General features: G+C 41.4%; 1 protein-coding gene across 2 annotated transcripts in view; it reads right to left on the bottom strand.

Moving 5' to 3' along the window:
• The window catches only part of med13a (mediator complex subunit 13a), a 73603-nt gene that overhangs the window by 43010 nt on the left and 11381 nt on the right, over positions 1-19212 (bottom strand). For both annotated transcript variants that reach the window (XM_088279686.1, XM_088279687.1), the window contains 2 exons: positions 18176-18410; positions 4445-4613 (listed from right to left, as the gene is read on the bottom strand). In XM_088279686.1, coding sequence (XP_088135812.1) covers positions 4445-4613; positions 18176-18410 — 404 coding nt within the window. The remainder of the gene's footprint in view (positions 1-4444; positions 4614-18175; positions 18411-19212) is intronic.

The following is a 19212-nucleotide window of genomic DNA, read 5'->3' as shown; positions in this document are numbered from 1 at the left end:
ACAGAGAAAGTAAAATATTAAAATTACTAAAAAATGCTGTGCTCACTGTAATATTAATAAGATGTTATAAGATGTTATATTAATAAGAGTTTAAGTAAACGGTCCATGTCAATTGACCTGGTTCATTTCATTGGATTTTATTTTAAAATCAACCTGGCTTTACTGGTTCCAAAAAAACAACAACATTCGTATCAGAACAAGCTAGTTGTAATAATAAAGGATAAACAAAGTCAAATAGAACAAGCTAGTTCTCTTTTAATACACTAACTTGCGCTTTTGGTCCGTGCCACTACCTTGTGCGACTGCTGCCGCTGTTGATTCATGGCAGGTTTGTTGCTGTTTGTGATGCCATGGCGACGGGCGAGACATGTCGACAAATTGCCATGTTTCCGTTATATTTCACTTGGCATTTGTAAAGGCTACGCACGGCAACCGCCTCGTCAAGACGATCTTTCGCCCAAAATCCTAAGTACGCATCGCTTCATCTCCTCATTCCTTTTTGCCGTGATCTGTTGATCTTTTAGAATCTAGTGATGAGGAAAATTGATTACGTTTATTAAAAATAACAACATCCTGAATAAAATAAGAGGGCATTGGGAAAATTTTGAGGATAAAATTATAAGTCGCTGGATTGTGTGCCGAACACATTGATAAACCGACAGGATGACATAAATTCTTCGCACACAAAAATATTTCAAATAATTTTCATCTTTAAGGCATTGCAGTGGCAAGTGGTCCAAACTCTAACACCCCTCGAGATATTATTTTTCTAAATAACAAAAAAAGAGAAATTATGCAATTATTATTATTATCACCTGAATAAGTATGATGCGTCTTCTATTATTAACAGCAAATTTATCTGAAAAAAATCAATGAAAACACTTTGAAGCATTTTCAGGATTAGTAAGCCCCCGTAGGAATCCGGATATGTACATGAAATATTAGAAATATATATTAGACAAAAGAGAGAAACTGTATCGAGAGGACCACGTCATATAGTCGTGCAGCTGGAAAGACTGACAATCAATTAGAGGAAACAACCACGAGTAAAGATATTTGAGCCTTTCCTGGATGTCTACATGTGTTCTGATTGTTTTAAAGCACATTATTCCTCGCTCTTATTGGCTTCTCTTGTAGACCGCATGCAGGTTGTTGACACACACATGCTCTCGTATGCGCGTTTGTCTTGTGCTCGGAGCATGGAGGGGGATAAATTTAGCGCTTTAGCCCCAGACTGGAGGCAGTGGCCCTTTATCCCGCACTGTCCTACTTAACAAGAGTGCTGCTTGCCGCTTCCGCCTGCCACAGCGCACTGGGACACACACGCACACACACACACACACATCCACCCCCCCACTGGACACAACAATGCCAAAAGAATACTCGCAGACACATGACAGGTACACGTGTGTCATATGCTTGAATGTATGTTCTCATTCAAAGGAACATGATTCAATGATGTACAAAAAATACCTTGTTCAAACAAAACAGAAATGAAATATAACACTCTTATTATTGCAGTGCTGCTGGAGCCCATCTTGTAACCGCTGCTTTAAATACACCGCACATATTGAGCAGACAAAATGATATCCCTTTGTCCTGATCAAAATTGAGACATCAAAGCCGACTGGATGTAACGTTGTACTAGTTTTCGGAAGCACGGCCAATTAGGAGCAAGTTGACAAGTCGACTCTGGCCAATAGAGCGCAAGCATCCCGCTTCACCTTGGAAACACGCGATCCCAGGGTGCATTTCTCTGCTGCCATGACAACCAAGATGAGCTCTCCCTTGTCCGTACCCTCTCTCCATCGCTCTCCAGCTCTCCCTCTCTTTCTTTCCTGCTGTTTTCCAAATGCTGTGTAGCTCACAGCTTCACTGGAACAACCTTGTTGCACTACTTGGAGAACGCCGCACACCAGACAAAGAATGACTCTCACTTGTAAACACATGCGGTCTGATTTTTTTGCAACGGCAAAATGATGTGCACTCACTGTTTCATGATTTTGTAAATGAGAGGCATAAAGAGCAAAAACCTCTTAATAATATTTAACGAGTACAACCGGAGTCACTGCTTAAATGTATTCTACTTATTACATACAATATACTGAAAGACAAAGGAGGCTGGTGCAGGGTGGGGGATGATGTAAGCATTTCAACACAGGATGAGGGCTCGGGTTGAGGTTATGAACACTGTCAGCTGGCTCGAGCCTCCACCAACTGGAGACTTTGGATGATTAACGGGGAGGTGTGGAGTTGTCGGGTAAGGGGGGCCGTGTGTGTGTGTGTGGTGGGGGGGGGGTCTTTTCAGCGTTTTCCCATCAGCAGATGGCAACTGAGCAGCCCAACCCAAATCTTAAGTCTATTTTTACTTCCCAAAGAAGTGAAACCGACATAAAACAGAGCTGTACAGAGTGGTTTGTTACATTTTACCGCTAAAATAAAGACTGTTGCACATTATCCCAAAATGACACGGACCACCAACATTAAATAATTCACTCTAGCAATTGAGCCGGCATTTGAGGAAGCAACATAGTCAGAATATAATGTAGAGGGATTTAAAAGCAAAACAACAAAAGAAGGTGTTGTGTCGGTTAAAATTCCAGTGTGGCTGATATCCGTAAAAGGAATCAGAACAACATCCCTGACAACAAGTAAAATTCAGGGTGGTTGCACCACTATTTATAACCTGTCCAGTCTGTTCTGAGACAGCATAAGGGGGTGGAGGGAAGGGTGCGGCGTGAAAGAGAGACACACAGAGCGAGAGAACGAATGAGAGACAGAGAGAGCGAGTGTGTTCCACAGTAGAAGAAAAGAGAAACAGGCTCATTTTTTTTCCACTTGGCCGGGGCTAGTCTTTCTTTGCGGCACATTGGAACAGAGCTAAGCAAGTCACGAACGTCGCAGCCAGTTCTACTTTGCATCATTTTGCCCATGATTACATCTTTTGCCGATTAAGCTCACCATGCAGGAAAATGTGACAGGCTGTCAGCAGAGTAGAAACGAGAGACATGTCGGTGTGCAAAAAAAAAAAAAAAGATAATGTTGCTGCGTGGCCCCGTGGTCACCTGACTGGGTTTTCTGGCAGCAACACAAAAACGGCTCCAAAACCAGTTACATATTGACACTGTCATGCAATGTGAGTTGGAGTTACAGACATTAAGAATAAAATAAAAGTCAACCTGAGAGATGTTAGGCCAACACAATTAAATTGAAATAATAAAAAAAGGGAGAAAAATTAAGGACTTTAAAAGCATCTCTAAAACTTGATTGCTCTTAACAACCGGCGTAACGGTTTCCCTCCTCCAGTCCACAATAGGACTTTTTTCAAAGACTTTTTTCCTTCTCCAAATGTTGCCTCTTTTGTCGGTAATGTGCACCCATTAAAGCGCGAATAGACAACAAATATAATACTGCTGCTGTTATCATTTCAACAAATGATTAACGCTCATAGCAGAATGAATCATCATCATAAGCTTTTTTTTATTCCCCCTTTTACCTGCCGTATATTGCTTTCTTGCATCACACATAATTTAACGATTATAATTGAATTATCAGCAATGATGTGCAGTTTCACAAAAGTATAACGCATGAAAACATTATTCTGACGAAATAAAAAAAATTGCAAAATTAAGAACTTTGAGCTCTCAACACAAGAACTCTTAAAGGTGCGGGGAGCAAGAACACTGAAAATCTGAACTCATTTTTATTCTTTTTTTTTTTGAAAAGGTCCCAGGTAGACCACCAATGATGCGGACAATGTAAAGCCTGTGAGGTGATGACGGAAGCTTTAAAAAGAACAGACATATTATATTATTTTATTGCTTGTGTTTGTTTGGAAATATATAAATATTGTAGGGAAAAAATAGCAATTCGATTTATTTTTTCAAAATTATTCAGCCATACATACAAGTGTGAGAGGAGCATCTCTTACTCACATCAAAACAATATGATATTTGTGTGTGTGTGTCCCAAAATGACGGATTGGGTCAGTGTTCGGGCCAAAGCCTTTTCTAGTAATAATACAGCCTGATGCATTCATAATCCCATTGTTTACCTTATAGTGCAATTATCTTTCATAATACATTATTTAAACACAAACAACCAGCAGACGAGCGGCATAAAGTGCACACGAGACATATCAACCGGAAAGGAGCAATTGCTGACATTTTAGGACAAAAATAGCTAATTCCGTGTATGAGTGACCACCGGAATAAATAGTGTTGTTTTAAAATGGCATTTGACCAAATGCATTTGTAACATTGAAATAAACCTTCGCTGCATGTGCGGCCTGCAGCTTAACCTTAAACAAACAAAGGCAATAAAACTGTTAACCTTGTGTCACCGAAAGCCCCGCGCAACCCACTGAGCTGCATCAGACCACATCGCAGCCCAACAATCCAAAACAAATCGAAAAGAATAAAAAGTGCCGCATGCTGACACTAACCTCTTGTTTATAGGCTTCTCATCCTTCTCGTAGGGCTTGACAAACCACTTGCCGATGCGCACAAAGCTGCGATTCATGAGGCAGCGCTCCAGCAGGTTGTGGATGGCTTTGAACAGCAGCGTGCGGCACTCGTAGGAAAGACCGTTCTCCCAGAGTCCGTCATCCTCAGCTGGAGGGGAGAGAAGCAAAAATTGAAAGGTGGAGAGATTTACTTTAAAAAAAAATTAATAAGGTATTCAAGAGAGTAAATTGAGTATTTTGCATATTTAGCAATTCCATCATGTCACAGCAGCAGCGGCGAGTAGATACCAGCAGTTGACTTCATTCCTTGGTAGCCGCACATAATTTAAATCAATGACATGATTTTGTAGCACACAAGGCATTCACTGGAGCTGGATTAAAAATTCTGTAGCATGGCGGAATTGTAAAGCCACGTGAAATTTCTATTCATCCCGCATTACGTTAAAGAGAAGATAAGATTTTGTCCAGTCAATAAATATTGACACAAGGAGAACCATGAATAGGGGCAATCTGATGATAGCGCCACACCTTTTCCGAGGACCAGACACTTGAGACTGGACACCGGGACAAACCATTTCTTGAAAATGCAAAGCACTGAGCCGCGTCTCAAGTGACATCTGAAAGCCATATCGGGCAAGGCATGAAAATGCAAGGAGTGTGCTCACTGTGACAGACAGAAAGACAGCTTTAGGAGACACCTGCTGCTCCCTGCTTTAAAGCTGTGGAAGTTCCAGTTGATCCCCTCTATGTCTAGTCCCCGCTTTGTTTTCACTGCAGAGGATCCCAGATTTTTTTTCCCCCTTACTGTCTAAAACCTGGGGGTTATATTATGCAACACCATCACTGAGGGTGATGCATTGTGAATCTCAATACACTGCCTGCATGATATAGCTACACCAAGAAGTAAAAACAGCATGGCAAAATGAAGGTGAACATGTAAGAAGAACTCACCAGAGCTCATTCCCAATCAATTGCAAGATAATGACATAAAACACCGTCTAAAGAACAAGGGAGTCCATCATGGATGAGAAGCACAAGATTTGACATGGGCGTTGTGCTGCGATTGTACTTTATCGCATGGAATATTGCCCCCCGTGCCTTGATGAATCCAAAAGCCAAGCGCTCGAATTTAGTAGTAGTTCTTCGCAAAATGAATGAGACAATGGTAAAACACCTTCGCTTTGTCAAAAAGGCAGAAGGTTCGACTGAGACCTTTGGAAGGTTGGAAGCAATGCATTGTGATTATATTAATGGCAAACATTTTCAATACAGCTACTTTTAGAATAAAATTACATTGTACAACTATCTGGGTTTCATTTAAAAAAAGGAATAAAAAAGAATTCAAAAAAGATTATTACAGTTTTTAGTTGTTAGAAAATACAAAAAAAAACTGAATAAATAAATCAAAACACTCCATATTTGCAAAGTCTTTATTATGAACAATTCACCACATGAAGCATGAGATAGCTTACCAATGCCTGGATTAAAAAAAGTTTACGAGAGGCTGCTGCAGAAGAACATGAAGTGCTATTGTATTCTGTCACAGTGCTGAGCCGTGAATGCAGATGTGCACTGTGTTACTCATCTTGTGTCGATTAAGTCACTGCGGGCGAGTATGGATGAAGTACAAATAAAAATGCGTATGCGATTTCAGTCATTTGGCTCCATTTCACCAGACCTGCCTCTCTATCGACATTTTTCACAGCAGAGACAGCGGATGCTGAAATATTTGAACTGGGACACCACAAAAGTAAAGCAAAAAAAATAAAAATCAGTAATGTATAAGCAGCAGCATAACAAACATATTCATGGCACAACTTGTACCTGCAAAGTCGACCGTAATTTGATTGTTTACTTCAGTCGGAATTATACTGAGCAAAAAATAAACAGATGAGAGGATGAGAGCTTGCATTGTGTTGACAATGAATACATATCACCAGAACCATATCACAAGGACAAACAGCCTGCACTGACTTGGCTGCTGGATAAGCCATTGCTCACATCTGACAGGATTTGCTGTCCTTTGAGTCAAGTCTCCAACAAACATGAGCATCCAAGAATGCTGTCTCTGCATGAGCACCGTGACCCACTCTTCAAGTCAGCTTAGTGTGCACAAAGGAAGCACGAGCCACATGAATCAAAATGTCCTGAATTATTAACCAAAACTGTGGCTTGATGCTGTAATAGATCAGTCGTTAAAATATTTTAAATGTCAACGATGGAAAAAATTAACTGCTACTTGTGTCAGCCAGCTCTTCGTTTTAAGGGATTGTTAAACGCTTTATGACAGCTCTGAAAAAAAAAAAAAACCACCGCTAGAATTTCAAATGTGAGAAAAGTACAACAACCTCAGGTGACGTGCCAAGTAAGGAGGGCGACATGCCCAATGAATTTGATGGCAACATTAATTTATCACGCTCACAGACAACTCGAAGGGATACGAGCAGGAATGCAGATAGGAACAAACTGCAGAAAAGACAAAACAGTTGGGGTGGGCGACAGAAGTGATTTTTAGATGATTAAATTGTATATTGCTGTTGGTTCTGTTTACTTTGCGACTCAAATGCCTACCCCGCACTAAGCCAGTGATGTTGCAAGCCCGTTGACGTACCGAAAGTGTGATAAGCCGCTCGTACATTGATGAAGGAGGCCACTAATACCTGTGAGAACTTAAGTGAATTGCGCAACACGTTGACCAGTGACACTTCATATGTATGTCATAATATTCTTCAGTTTGACGCAAACAAAGGCTCCCAAACAAGCTAGTGGTTTCTTCTCCGATCAGTTATGAGGGAACCACGGCTACCCGCCTCCTGTGTCCCACATGGATGGGGTGGAGGGAAAACTAAAGCCCTCAGGAACACCGACCACTCTGATGATTTTATTGAAAAATATTTTTACAGTCACAAAGTGTTACGGGCGGCACACTCAGTGATTTCCGTCAGATTTGACAGCTCTAAACTTGCCCACAAAGACACCAATTCGCAAACAATACAATACAACTTTATTTATATGGCACATTTCACAACAGCTGGAGCCGTAACGAAGCGCTTTTCATACGGTGTAATATGAATTAACGGGAAATTATAACACACAATAGATACCAGAAGAACAGCAACAGTCTCATGTTGGGTTGAAAGCTAAAGAATAAAAATGTGTCTTCAAACGAGTTTTAAAAATGGACAGAGAGGGGGCTTGCCTAACCTAAAATGGGAGGACATCCCATAGGGAAGGACCGGGCAACAGAAAAGGCACGATCCCCCCGGAGGCTGCGCTTAGTCCTCATTACCTCCAGCACCATTTGGTCCACAGACCTGAGGCAGCGGGTAGGTGCGGAGGGGCGGAGGAGCTCGGAGAGGTACACTGGAGCGCGGCCATTTAAAGACTTGAAGATGAACAAAAGTATCTTAAAGCGAACTCTTAAGTGTACTGGGAGCCAGTGAAGTGAGGCTAAAATTGGGATTATGTCATCCATTTTCCGAGCTCCGGTTAAAAGACGAGCGGCAGCATTTTGCACCAGTTGGAGGCGCTTGAGGGAGGACTGGCTGACTCCAAAGTAAAGCGCATTACAGTAATCTATCCTAGATATACCGAAGGCATGCATTACTGTTTCTAAGTGATGCTGGGAAAGAAACGGCTTCACCTAAAACAGCTGCCTAAGATGAAAGAAGCTGCATCAAACAACAGCACTGATTTGCTGGTCTAATTTAAAATCACTGTCCAATTTCAAACCCAAGTTCGAGACTGTTGGCTTTAGAAAAGATGCCAGGGGGCTGAGGTCACTGGGAACGAACACCATAACTTTTGTTCTTTTTGTTGAAATTCAAGAAATTAAGTGACATTCTGGTTTTGATTTCCTCTAGACGAGAGGGAAGTGGTCCCAAGGAGAAAGCGACTTTTTTGCTGAGCGGGACATAGATCTGACTGTCATCCGCAAAGCATTGGTAGGAAATTCCAGGTTGTCATAGGATTGAACCTAGGGGCAGCAAGTATAATGAAAAAAGCTAGGGCCCCAAAACAGAACCTTATAGAACACCATCCGATAAAGGGCAGATGACTCGTTTTATCAATTTGATTTATGATGTGTTTCAACAAGAAATTCCCTTCAAAACGGTTCATTTCAAAAGAAAATGAATATTTGCTAGATTATACATTAAGAAGTTTACTTTGCATTGAGATAGTTCGCACCTGATTTGACCAGATATATTGCAGGCAAAGAGGGCAAAAAGTCAAGAAGAAAAAGATAGCAGGCCCCCTGAGGGGCTGACAGGCAATGAAGAAAAAGGACAGGGTCAAAAGGAAATAGAAGCTTTTAGGCAATACTCCAACATCGCTGTGATAGATCAATGAGACTGATAAGGTTTGAAAGCTGTAACTGAGAAAAAGCTGCAAGGCTCTAATCTAAAGCAAACCCGATTCTACATTTTGATTGAGCTTGTGGAACCGCTTCTACTCCCTATTAATAGTGGCTCTTATTCAAAAGTGTCAGTCTCCCTCATGTTAATGCCCTTTTCTGCTTCCATGATCACATCTGCACTGTACCTCCTCCGTGTCACATGCCGCTTTGCAGGCACAGCAGCTCTTTAAAAAAAAAGCAGCTTTACTTCTACAGTGAAAACTAAATGACCTTCAGGTCATACAATTCTGAATGATACTAAAATCAGAGGGGCCTAGGGTATCTTTAAGTCACACAAATCTTTACGCTACATTTAAACCGAAGGTGAAACTTTGCCTCATGTTTCTCGCGGCAGTGGAATCATGGAAAATTAACGTAGCTGCGTCAATCGCGCCAAAATGGGGTTCTCCTCCTCCTCCTCCTCCCAATTTGTATGATCTCTGACTTTGTATTTTCATTCACAAATCAAGGGAGTAGCTTCTAGTGTGGTAACAATATCAAAATCTTTACTTTGATACAGACACGAACAATACCAGGGCAAAATTTTTTTAAATGAGTTTAAAAAGCAGCAGAATAGTAAAAGTTGACGGCTAAATAGCTTGAAATTCTTTGTCTATGTATTCATTTAAAACATTTCATTCCAAGCTAATTTGTATACTGGAGCATTTTTAAACACAAAACATTTAACTATTTTAAATGCTACTAAACATTTGATATATTACTAGTAGTACAAGTCTAAGGTTACCAAAACATTTGTTTTGTTGACAATGTTCATATCCTCCACAAAGGCTAAAAAAATACAATAGTTTTAAAAGTGAAAGCAATCCAAAGACCTTTGACTTTGGGTTTGTTTGTGCATCAATGTGATAGCCTGGAAGGTGGGGAACAGACAATTTAGGGTGGTGAACGATGCTATGCCATGGTGGGGGGAAAAATAAAAAAATAAAAAATAAAAGAAAATAGTACCTCAAGCCTCATTCAGACCGACAGCAAAATGAGTCTTCATTTCAGCGCGACTCAAGTATTTTTGTCGTTTTAATTATTCATATTAGTTACTATTAGCGGTAGTGTTAAATGAACACGCTGCATTCAAAATGTACATTTGTTTGTACCTCTCCCTTGCTTTTTGATGGAATGTTATATTCCGAAAGATAAGTGGGTTCATTGAGACTAAGATTTATTGGCCGTGCTGATGGCCCGGGCACTATTATGTTGCTGCCTCCTGTGTCGCAGGCCCAGATGAGGTGACCTTTATAAAAGCTCTTAAGCGGATGCATAGCAGCTCTGTTCAGTGCGACGCCACCTATTGTACCGCATGCAAGGACGCGCAAAGCACAACTTGCTTGCTACATCGGGCGGCATTGGCAGTTGAGTCAACCTAAATTCTGGAGTCTGTCACCAAATGATGTGCAGACATCAGTTAAGGAATGTGATAAAAGCTTTGGGGATTATTAAGAGGTGGTCTCAGTCCAGGATCCATACGCATTTGTTCTATGTATATTCACTTAGCTGCAGTAGTCATTAAAGAGCAAGATTAATGCTTTGCGATCGACCGCGCTCGTCGCGATTCTACCAAGCCTGGCCACGAGGTTTCTCCTCCTCGATATCCTCCGCATCTGCAAGAGGAGAGAAAGAACCGGCACCGCTCTACAAAGTCTCCATTACTAATTAATGAATATTTCCTGAGCAGAGAACAGGGACGGAGAGACAGCGAAGGGGAGAGACTGCACCCATGGGCCAGCAACGGCACGCATGGCCGACTCCCAGCACTATGCCAATCAAGAAAGATCCATCGGAGAGCACGAGAGGGGGAGCTGCAGCAAGAAGGAAAAAAACGGAATAGCAGAGGGTGGTTTACAAGCAGGAAATAAGCCCTGGAAAATTGAGCCCTGCGTTCGCGCAGGACGATTAATCGATTAATTGGTTAATTATTTTCAAATATCATGTTTTTCCCCCCTCAGCATCTTCCTTGGATGAAAACACAGCCGACGCACACTATTTACAACAAAAAATAAGCAACCGACCTGCCGTTCAAGTTTACAGGCCAAAATTGCCCAGCCCTACCCTGAGAACAAAACCTTTCCTTGTATTATTAGATGGACTGGATTTATTTATTAATCACTCTCGCGTCTCATATCTCAAGTTTGAATAGAAAATTTATCCTAGATTATCCTGAGCTAAGAGAGCATCAATGACTAATAATTATCATTGATAGACAGGAACAGTGTCTTTGAGATCACAGCCAAGTGAGACAATGGAGCGTGTATCTAGCATACTAAAAACAAAATGGGGAAAAATAGCGAGTCATCATTTTATTATCCAACCATCCATCCATTATCTGATCAGCTTCTTCTCACGAGGGTCGCGGGGGTGCTGGAGCCGATGCCAGCTGCCTTCGGGCAGTAGGCAGGGAAATACCCTGAACTGGTTGTCAGACAATCGCAGGGCTCACATATACGGACAACCATTCGCGCTCACAGTCACACCTAGGGACAAATTAGCGTGTTCAATCAACCTACCATGCATGTTTTTGGGACGTGGGAGGAACCTGGAGTACCCGAAAACCCACGCTTGCACGTAGAGAACATGCAAACTCCACACAGGAAGACAGGAGCCGGAATCGAACCCTGCACCTCTCAACTCTGAGTCCATCGTGCTAACCAGTCATCCACGCTCACACCAGATCATTTTATTTTATTTTATGAAATCAGGTTGATAGTCCTCTAATGAAGCTATGTGTCACCTTGCATGTGTGTTTGTGTGTTATTAGGCTGCCCACATGCGCAAGTATTTCCCAAAGCCATTGCATCCTCTTTACTCACCCATACACACACAGTGCAAGCTGCAGAGAGAGTAAAATAAAAATAAATAAAAGGAATTGCTTTAAAAAAAAAAAATGTAATAGCATGTTTTTATGTTGCTGTAAACATTCCTACACCGGCATGTAGAAGCTCTTTAAATGATATCATAACAAAATTATGCTTACAAGCGCTTTTTTTTTTTTAAGCGGTCGTTTTTATGTGTTTTACAGCATACTTAACTTGCTTTAATGCCCAAACATGCGGAAGGGGAGGGCCTCAGTCGTCGAGGCACTTCTCAGCCGTTTATTGAACGCTGGTAGAAGAGTAAAACACACTCTTGCAAGAGCTGCTGTCAGCCACAGCTCATGCTCAGACATTCACGTGCAGACTCGATGACATCACACAGCCCCCCCACTGAGCCCGTCCGTCTCTTAGAGATACATCCATATATCTAACAAGACGTTACAATATATTTTATGCTGGCACTTTTTGTTTGTTTGAAGCAGGGCTAGGTAGAAAAAAGTTGACAAAACTCGGTTGTGTCGACCACAAAAATTGGACAGCAAAAAAAATGCATGCCTTCAGTTATTACTCTAATTAATCATTTTCAGACCGTGGCAGTATTGGAGTGAAGTAGCACAATGTGACAATTAAAAAAAAAAAAAAATCATATAATTTGCTAAAATGTGTTCCTCATGCCTCTTCAATCTAAATTTACGGTGTGTCAAAATGAAGCAGGAAATTATTGACGTAGAAGCACAAAGCCTCCTTTGCGCAAGCATTTATTCACTCCATCAATTATATGGAAGTGTGTCGATTGTAAATATTTAAGTACCATTAGTAATTAACGCTTTTAAACACAGCCAAACACATTTAGACAAGTAATTAGCGATGCTTGCTTTCTTGAGCTCATAGTTGGAGGACCTTCATTGAGTACACAAAGATTGGATTGACCTGTCAAACTCTGAAGTGGGGCTCAGCCTCACGGGATGGAAAGAAATATCATTTGGAAAAGCATATTTAAAAAGCAGTGGCAAAAAAAGAAGAAGGAATAACAAAACAGAGCTTTTCTTTGCTTTCTTTCATCACAGCAAGCATTGGATGCCGTACAAGTAATCATTAAGAGTAGCCAAAGGATGGGCACTTTAAATGCAATCCTTGTTCCCTTCATCACAATCTTCTCTGTCTCTCGCATTCTCTTAAGATGACCAACCACCCGGGAATGTAAAAAAAAAAAAAAATGCATGTGCTACAACACCCATGGCGGAGATTATTTCCTCAATGGTGGGGGAAAGCACACCCTCCTATTAAATTTAAAATAAAAATGTAACAACATACTGCAGGGTTGTACAAGTGTAGGAGCTGTTTGTTGCCTTGTGGCTAAGTAGAATGTAATGAGGGGGTGAGGGAAACGGCTCAGTGCAGCGTAGCAATGCCGAGCTGGTTGTTAGATGCAACGATCCATGTGAAGCTACAGTTAGAGTGTGTCTGCAGTGCAAAGACAGTGAGTCCAGTATAGATTTGTCAATAACTGGAAGCACATTCGTGCCCTTTTGATAACATTTCTGCATGGGTAGCTCGATGAGCTCAAAATGTAAAGGATGGCGAAGTTTGCTGTGTGTCTGTAAGTATATAGCCCAAGCCCTGTGGCTTGAACACTTAGCGTTACTGTTCATCAGCCCAGAACATAATGCGGCACTTAGCTCTCACTGTATAGTTCGCTGTCTCTTTCCAATCATTTTGCATGTTATTGCATTCAGCAAGATGTGTCTGAATAGACCCAACGCTTTGGATTTTAGATTTACTATAAAAATATAAATAAATAAAAAATTTAAAAACATGCAACTAGTCAACAGTATTAGAAATAAAAACAATCAGATTTGGAATGTATTTTTTCTTTTTATTCCCATTTTTGGGATTGATCCCAATGAAATAATTTATATTTATAAAATAGCAGCATCTAATTACATCAAATAAGCACTTTAGACACTTTGAGAATAACTGCATGGGGCCAGGCATGTGATTGGGGAAAATTGGCAAACCTTGGCTTGGATATTGGATGAAACGGGTGATGTAGCCACATGTTGGCCGAACAAGGGGGGTGGGGGGGGGATCTTTCGTTGCTGCTGTCCAGACTTAATGAGCGGCAAAAAAAAAAAAGTACTTAAATGTTGGGAACGAAGACATGTCATGGGATTGGATTACACTAAAACGTGGGCATTGTAGAGCTAATTGAATAAAATTGAAGAAATGCACTGAGTGTCTTAGTCATCGTCTCCTCCGTACTTTGTTGCATCCTAGACATTCTAGGGAATGTATTTTTCAGGCTTTAGTGGGACAGAGGACTGTGTGACGGCGGTGACAAACATGGCAGAGATCATGGACACTGATGTAAAGGTCTCATGATGTAATGTTCGTAAATAAGGAACTTTTACACATGAGGATTTGAAAAGTAAAATTGTATGATACAATTGTGGTAAATCTTTACAAAAATTTTGAAAAATGGCCAAGACGCTGACATCCATTTGTTTTTTGTTTTTAAATGAAACACGGCAACATTAAAATAATTTATTTGTACGAATATGTGTACACGAGACTATTTCGAAATCAAAAGCCCACATGTGTGTAGTGTATGCCATAGAAAATATTGGTTGTGAAAAGAAAAAGCATGGCTTTCCAACAAATCTGTTGGGCTGTCCCCATTGATGTTGAGCACTGAACAACCACTAATGTGCACCATCATCAAACGTTGTCCAAATGCCACTGGGACTCGAGTGGGGAAAAAAAAAAAAGGGCTGAGGCAAACTGGTATGAACTTAGGAGACATACCATGGAGAAACTATTCCCACACACAAACATCCATTGCGAAATCCTATGCTGAAAAGATCAGTGTGTCTTTAGGGAGGCGGAGAAGGCAGCCATTTATCTTTTGCTTCGGATGCCCCTGGTCAGAAGACTGCAACAGTTTGAGAGGGGAGATGGCGATGAAGAGAGCACGGTATTTGCATAAGAATACGTGCATATTCCCCATTTACGGGAGGGGGAGGTTTGCCATTTAATCCAGCGATGCTATTCACTTTTGGGGAATAATTTCAGCGCAAAACCAGGAGAAGATTAGAATTACTTTTCTTATTGTGTCATTAAGAGTAAGATTTGTTGTCAATGTTAAGACAACGCATGGCAGTTACCCTTACGTTCCCTCGATAGTCATGAAGTGTCCGACGTGAAAAGATTCCTCAAATTTCCACATTTCACTACTCTCATCTCTATGGCTCAACTCCTTCTCGAGCCATGTCCCTGGAGAGAAGGGATTACTGGCACATTGATTTACAGAAATGGCACTTGGTCAAAATTAAAAGACTTTCACAGGCCGAGAATCTAATGAGGGTTGAAGAGAGGGGGGAAACAAGTGGCGTTTGAGCTTGCCAGAATGAGAGCAAAGCAGCAGATTTGCATGGTAACCAGCATAATTGCATGAAAGCTGAAAATAAACCTGGAAATACAGAACAAATATCACAATACATATTATTAAATATTATGTATTTGCACCCACTGGAGATGCAAGACACATGACGATATGGGGACTCTCGTTGAAGGCCATTCATAAATACATCTGATGCTAGACGCCTTTGACGGGTGTCATTCGATATATAATTCCCAGCATTGGAACGGTGTTAAACTAACCTTTGCAATCAGCTTCTGTTATCACCTGTTACCTGGCACACTTACATTACAGTTAGTCCACCCTAACTTTTAAATTAGACATAACACGATCAGAATTATAGAGCCAGTCAGTGACTTGAACTAAACCGATATGCTTTTTCAAGGCCGTTATGTTTATATGACATAAAAGGGGCTCATAGTAATGTTACAAGTGCTTTTGAGTTGCAGTAGACATTTATTCAAATTTAGGCAAAGTCTGGCTTGTTACCTTCCTCTGCTTGCGGGACCTCTACCGTCGTGCGTGACTTGAGGTGAAAAAAGAAAACGGGCGTCTTACTGCCTCCACTGAGAGAGAGGTGCGATGTAGCGAGACAAAATGGACCAGTTTTTACTTCATCGGCCTTTCAATTATAAAAAAAAAAAAAGCAGATAATTGGCCCATCCAATAATTGGTCTATCACTACTGCATATATTTTAGTCCTGTTTGCAGAGTATCAATAAACGCAGTCAAATTTTTTTTCCTACATTTAACAAGAGGAAGACGAGCCCTGTTTTATGTGGAAAACGCAAATTTACAGAACACCTACCCAATAACACCCCCCCTCCCCATACACATTCATTGGATGTCAATTATACGTGGATTTTCACTATTCGCGCTCCCACATGTATTTTGTCCACAGTTGAAACAGGTTCGAAACTGTCTGGTCACCCTCTATGTCATATTTTATGTGACCTGCAAAGGGCAACTCATGTACGTCAACTTCCTGTTTCTAGCACATTTTCTTCACTTTTAGCAACATTGCGATATTGCCATTTATTTGTTACCAATCCTCCCCTTTTGAAAAAAATTGAAAAATTGTTGAACAAACAATTACTTATTGAAAGTGTTCACAGTCATAACGGCCCTCTGAGGGCAACCATAACCACGATGGTGCCCTTCCATAAAAATGAGTTTGACACCCCTTGCTCTATGTGGTCCCCCAGTTGCGCTGATGATGAAAAATTGTGATTCCCCACCTAAATTTAAGTGGCACATCCCTGCAGTAGACAGTATTTTGTCACAAAAAAAAGGTAATTTGCACACATTTGCCAAATTACAAAAACTCCCAAAAAACAGATGGTTTTAAACAAAAACAACCATATGTGAAGCACATACGCACGCATGAACGTACGCTTGAGAGTGCTCAAATCATCGCGTTCAGCTGTTTGCATCAGGTGCCGTCAAATTAATTCATATGGTTTTCAAAATGATTATTGGTCTAGTTAAAAAAAAGCACATGAAAAGCCACAAGTCCTTAAAAAAGATGATTCATCATTCCCAATTCCCAAGAGGTACAGCTGCTCTTGGCGATATTCAATCATCAAATTTCTGGTGCGAACCAGCCCAAAGCATGTGTAAGAACCCTCGCGGGGTTTGAATATTTGCCCCTAATGTAGCTCCTTTACACCAACCTCACTGCTTTGAAACGTAGCACTCACGATTAGACCTGAGCCGTGCGCTTCAGGTTATTACTGGGAACGGCTAGGCCTGAATGTGTCGCCCATCGAAGCCTTCAGGTTTCATTCGGAGTCCACTTCAGCCACAATGTCCAATAATGAAGGGGAGTCATAGAAAGGCTTTGCTTAGCACAGCCTCAAAAGTTCAATCAACATGGCCGAGAGAATGAATAAAAATGGCCTCTTCCCTCTCTCAGCACTAATGTTACAGTTACTGTTGAGGGGGGGGGCGCATTTTCCTTGTTTCCACGTGGCTGCACCTGCGAGCTGCGATTCGCTCGAGTTAAGATGGAGCTGTGCTCAGTTTTACGCCAGCATCATTTCTTGCCCCATTCTCTGTAGAATAGCTACACATGCTCTGTTTAGTGTGCTGCATGGCACTACTCACCCTGATGCGAGTCCGCCCTTCTCAAACACTAAATGTGAAAATGAGACCACATGATAGCTGCCGTCTCCACGGAGACAGCGGTGCCCTACAGGTGCTGGCACTACCAGTGCGGCTGGCTGGCTCATCAGTCACAGATTTTTACATTTCCCTGGGGTGCCGACTTACAGGCTATCCCCTGTGCCCACCTGACAGGCACTGAAACCTGTATCATTTTTCATTGTACAACCAATAACATAGCGTGACAGTGTGATTTATCTTCACGTTTTTATTATACAGGAGCTGCAAACACTTTACACTTTCCGTTATCTTTTACAGCTATCACTCTTCTGGCTTGAGTGACTCCAACAAATGGCGAAGTCATAGGGAGGTGTTGATTTGATTTGATATTCATAGGTTATATTCCTCGCCAGGGCACTTAATCATCCTTAGTATCTGTCTTCTTTAATCACCTAATTTGACAAATGCAACCAAAACTACTGTGATTGAGTTAAAAGGGGGGCAACTTTCATCACAGTCTAAACACATAATGAAGAATTAATGAAACAAAAAAACGCAACCCAATTGACAGATTTCGCTTTCCCTGTCAAAACATGAGTACTACATTACATATAAAACTATCTATCACTAGTGCCTGGCACGTAGGCACAGTTGCAACCAAAGGACAACTAAACTCACTTTCAAGTCAACGTTCATAACCCCAGATTTTCATTTTTAAAGTCTTTCGGAATTCCTGCGGCTTCCAGTGCAGCTATAAAAGACTCTTATCACATATGCACGTGCACTTCCCAAGACCTGTAAACAGACTTTGATGTGATGTGAGCTGCAAAGTACATTATACACTCACTCTGGCACACACTCAAACCCTATAAAGACCAACTCTCCTGTCAGTATGTCGTAAGGAACAACATGTACTACTGTGCTGTAAGGAAACACCATACTGGGAATGTACACCAAGCAGTTCTCACCAGCAAGCTCGGGGTGGATGAGATCAGCAAAGTTGGGGTCGTCCCCCCACCAGAACAGCCAAATTTCCCGCCGACCCTGCCGCTGGCTGCGTCGCCATACACTCAGCACGTCTGCCTTCAGACAGCGGCTGAAGCTGCACAGGATGGGGTCCTCCTCCGTCACCGGGAACAGGATGGGTGCAGAGGTGGGACCCTGCCACACAAACCTCTTCCATTTGATTCCTGTCAAGTCAGCCTGCATGACAGGAGAGAGGGAAATAGATTGTTAGCGGGCATGTCTATTGAGGTTGTAAGTTATCAGAGTTGGCAACAAGGGTATGAGCGCGAACATGCAACTAAGTAACATGCTGCCGCTAAAATTACCAGCTGTGGTCAGGTCAGGCAGGGTAACTACTTTTTAGGACCCGGGAGATTAATTAATTCAGTTTATTGTTCGTGTATAATCACTATATGAAGGGTGTTCTGATCCAATGTTTTATGCAGCCGATTCCCATATTGATCTTGCAGGAGTGAGATTGGCCGATACTGAATCCGATATCCATCACTTTTTAGCTGCACATTATGTTTTAAATTTCAGAGCTGCTCACGAACAATTGTTTGAATAATCGGTTACGTAATCTGTCAATGATTTTTTTTTCATTAATTGGAGAATCGGATTTAAAGCAAACATATTCAAATTTCCATCCCTCTATTACAGATGAACAGGTCATTATTTCCATGTCACAGTGCAGAAAATTAACAAACATTTTGAATATTATGATTCAGGTACTTGTTTACCACCTAACCTACCTAACCCTGTAACGTACAGTGTTAAGGAAAGACGGAGGGGACGCGACACTGCACAAACGCTGGTCTCTAGTTGGTACGAGCTGCAGGTGATTGAATTTTGTGATCGGAAATTAAAGGCATTGCACAACATATGCCCATCACATATTTTTTTTCCATGAAAATCGGACGATCGATCGGAGCACCACTTACTATACGTTAACTTCCATATAACAAGTTCATCATTTCAGGTACGGGTTTCATAACACGTT

Source organism: Idiotropiscis lumnitzeri, chromosome 17 (genome assembly GCF_059441095.1).
Source record: "Idiotropiscis lumnitzeri isolate Australia: NSW breed Sydney's pygmy pipehorse chromosome 17, RoL_Ilum_1.0, whole genome shotgun sequence".
Lineage (NCBI taxonomy): Eukaryota > Metazoa > Chordata > Actinopteri > Syngnathiformes > Syngnathidae > Idiotropiscis > Idiotropiscis lumnitzeri.
The sequence above is the reverse complement of the archived record's forward strand: the minus strand, read 5'-3'. Positions and strand labels throughout refer to the sequence as shown.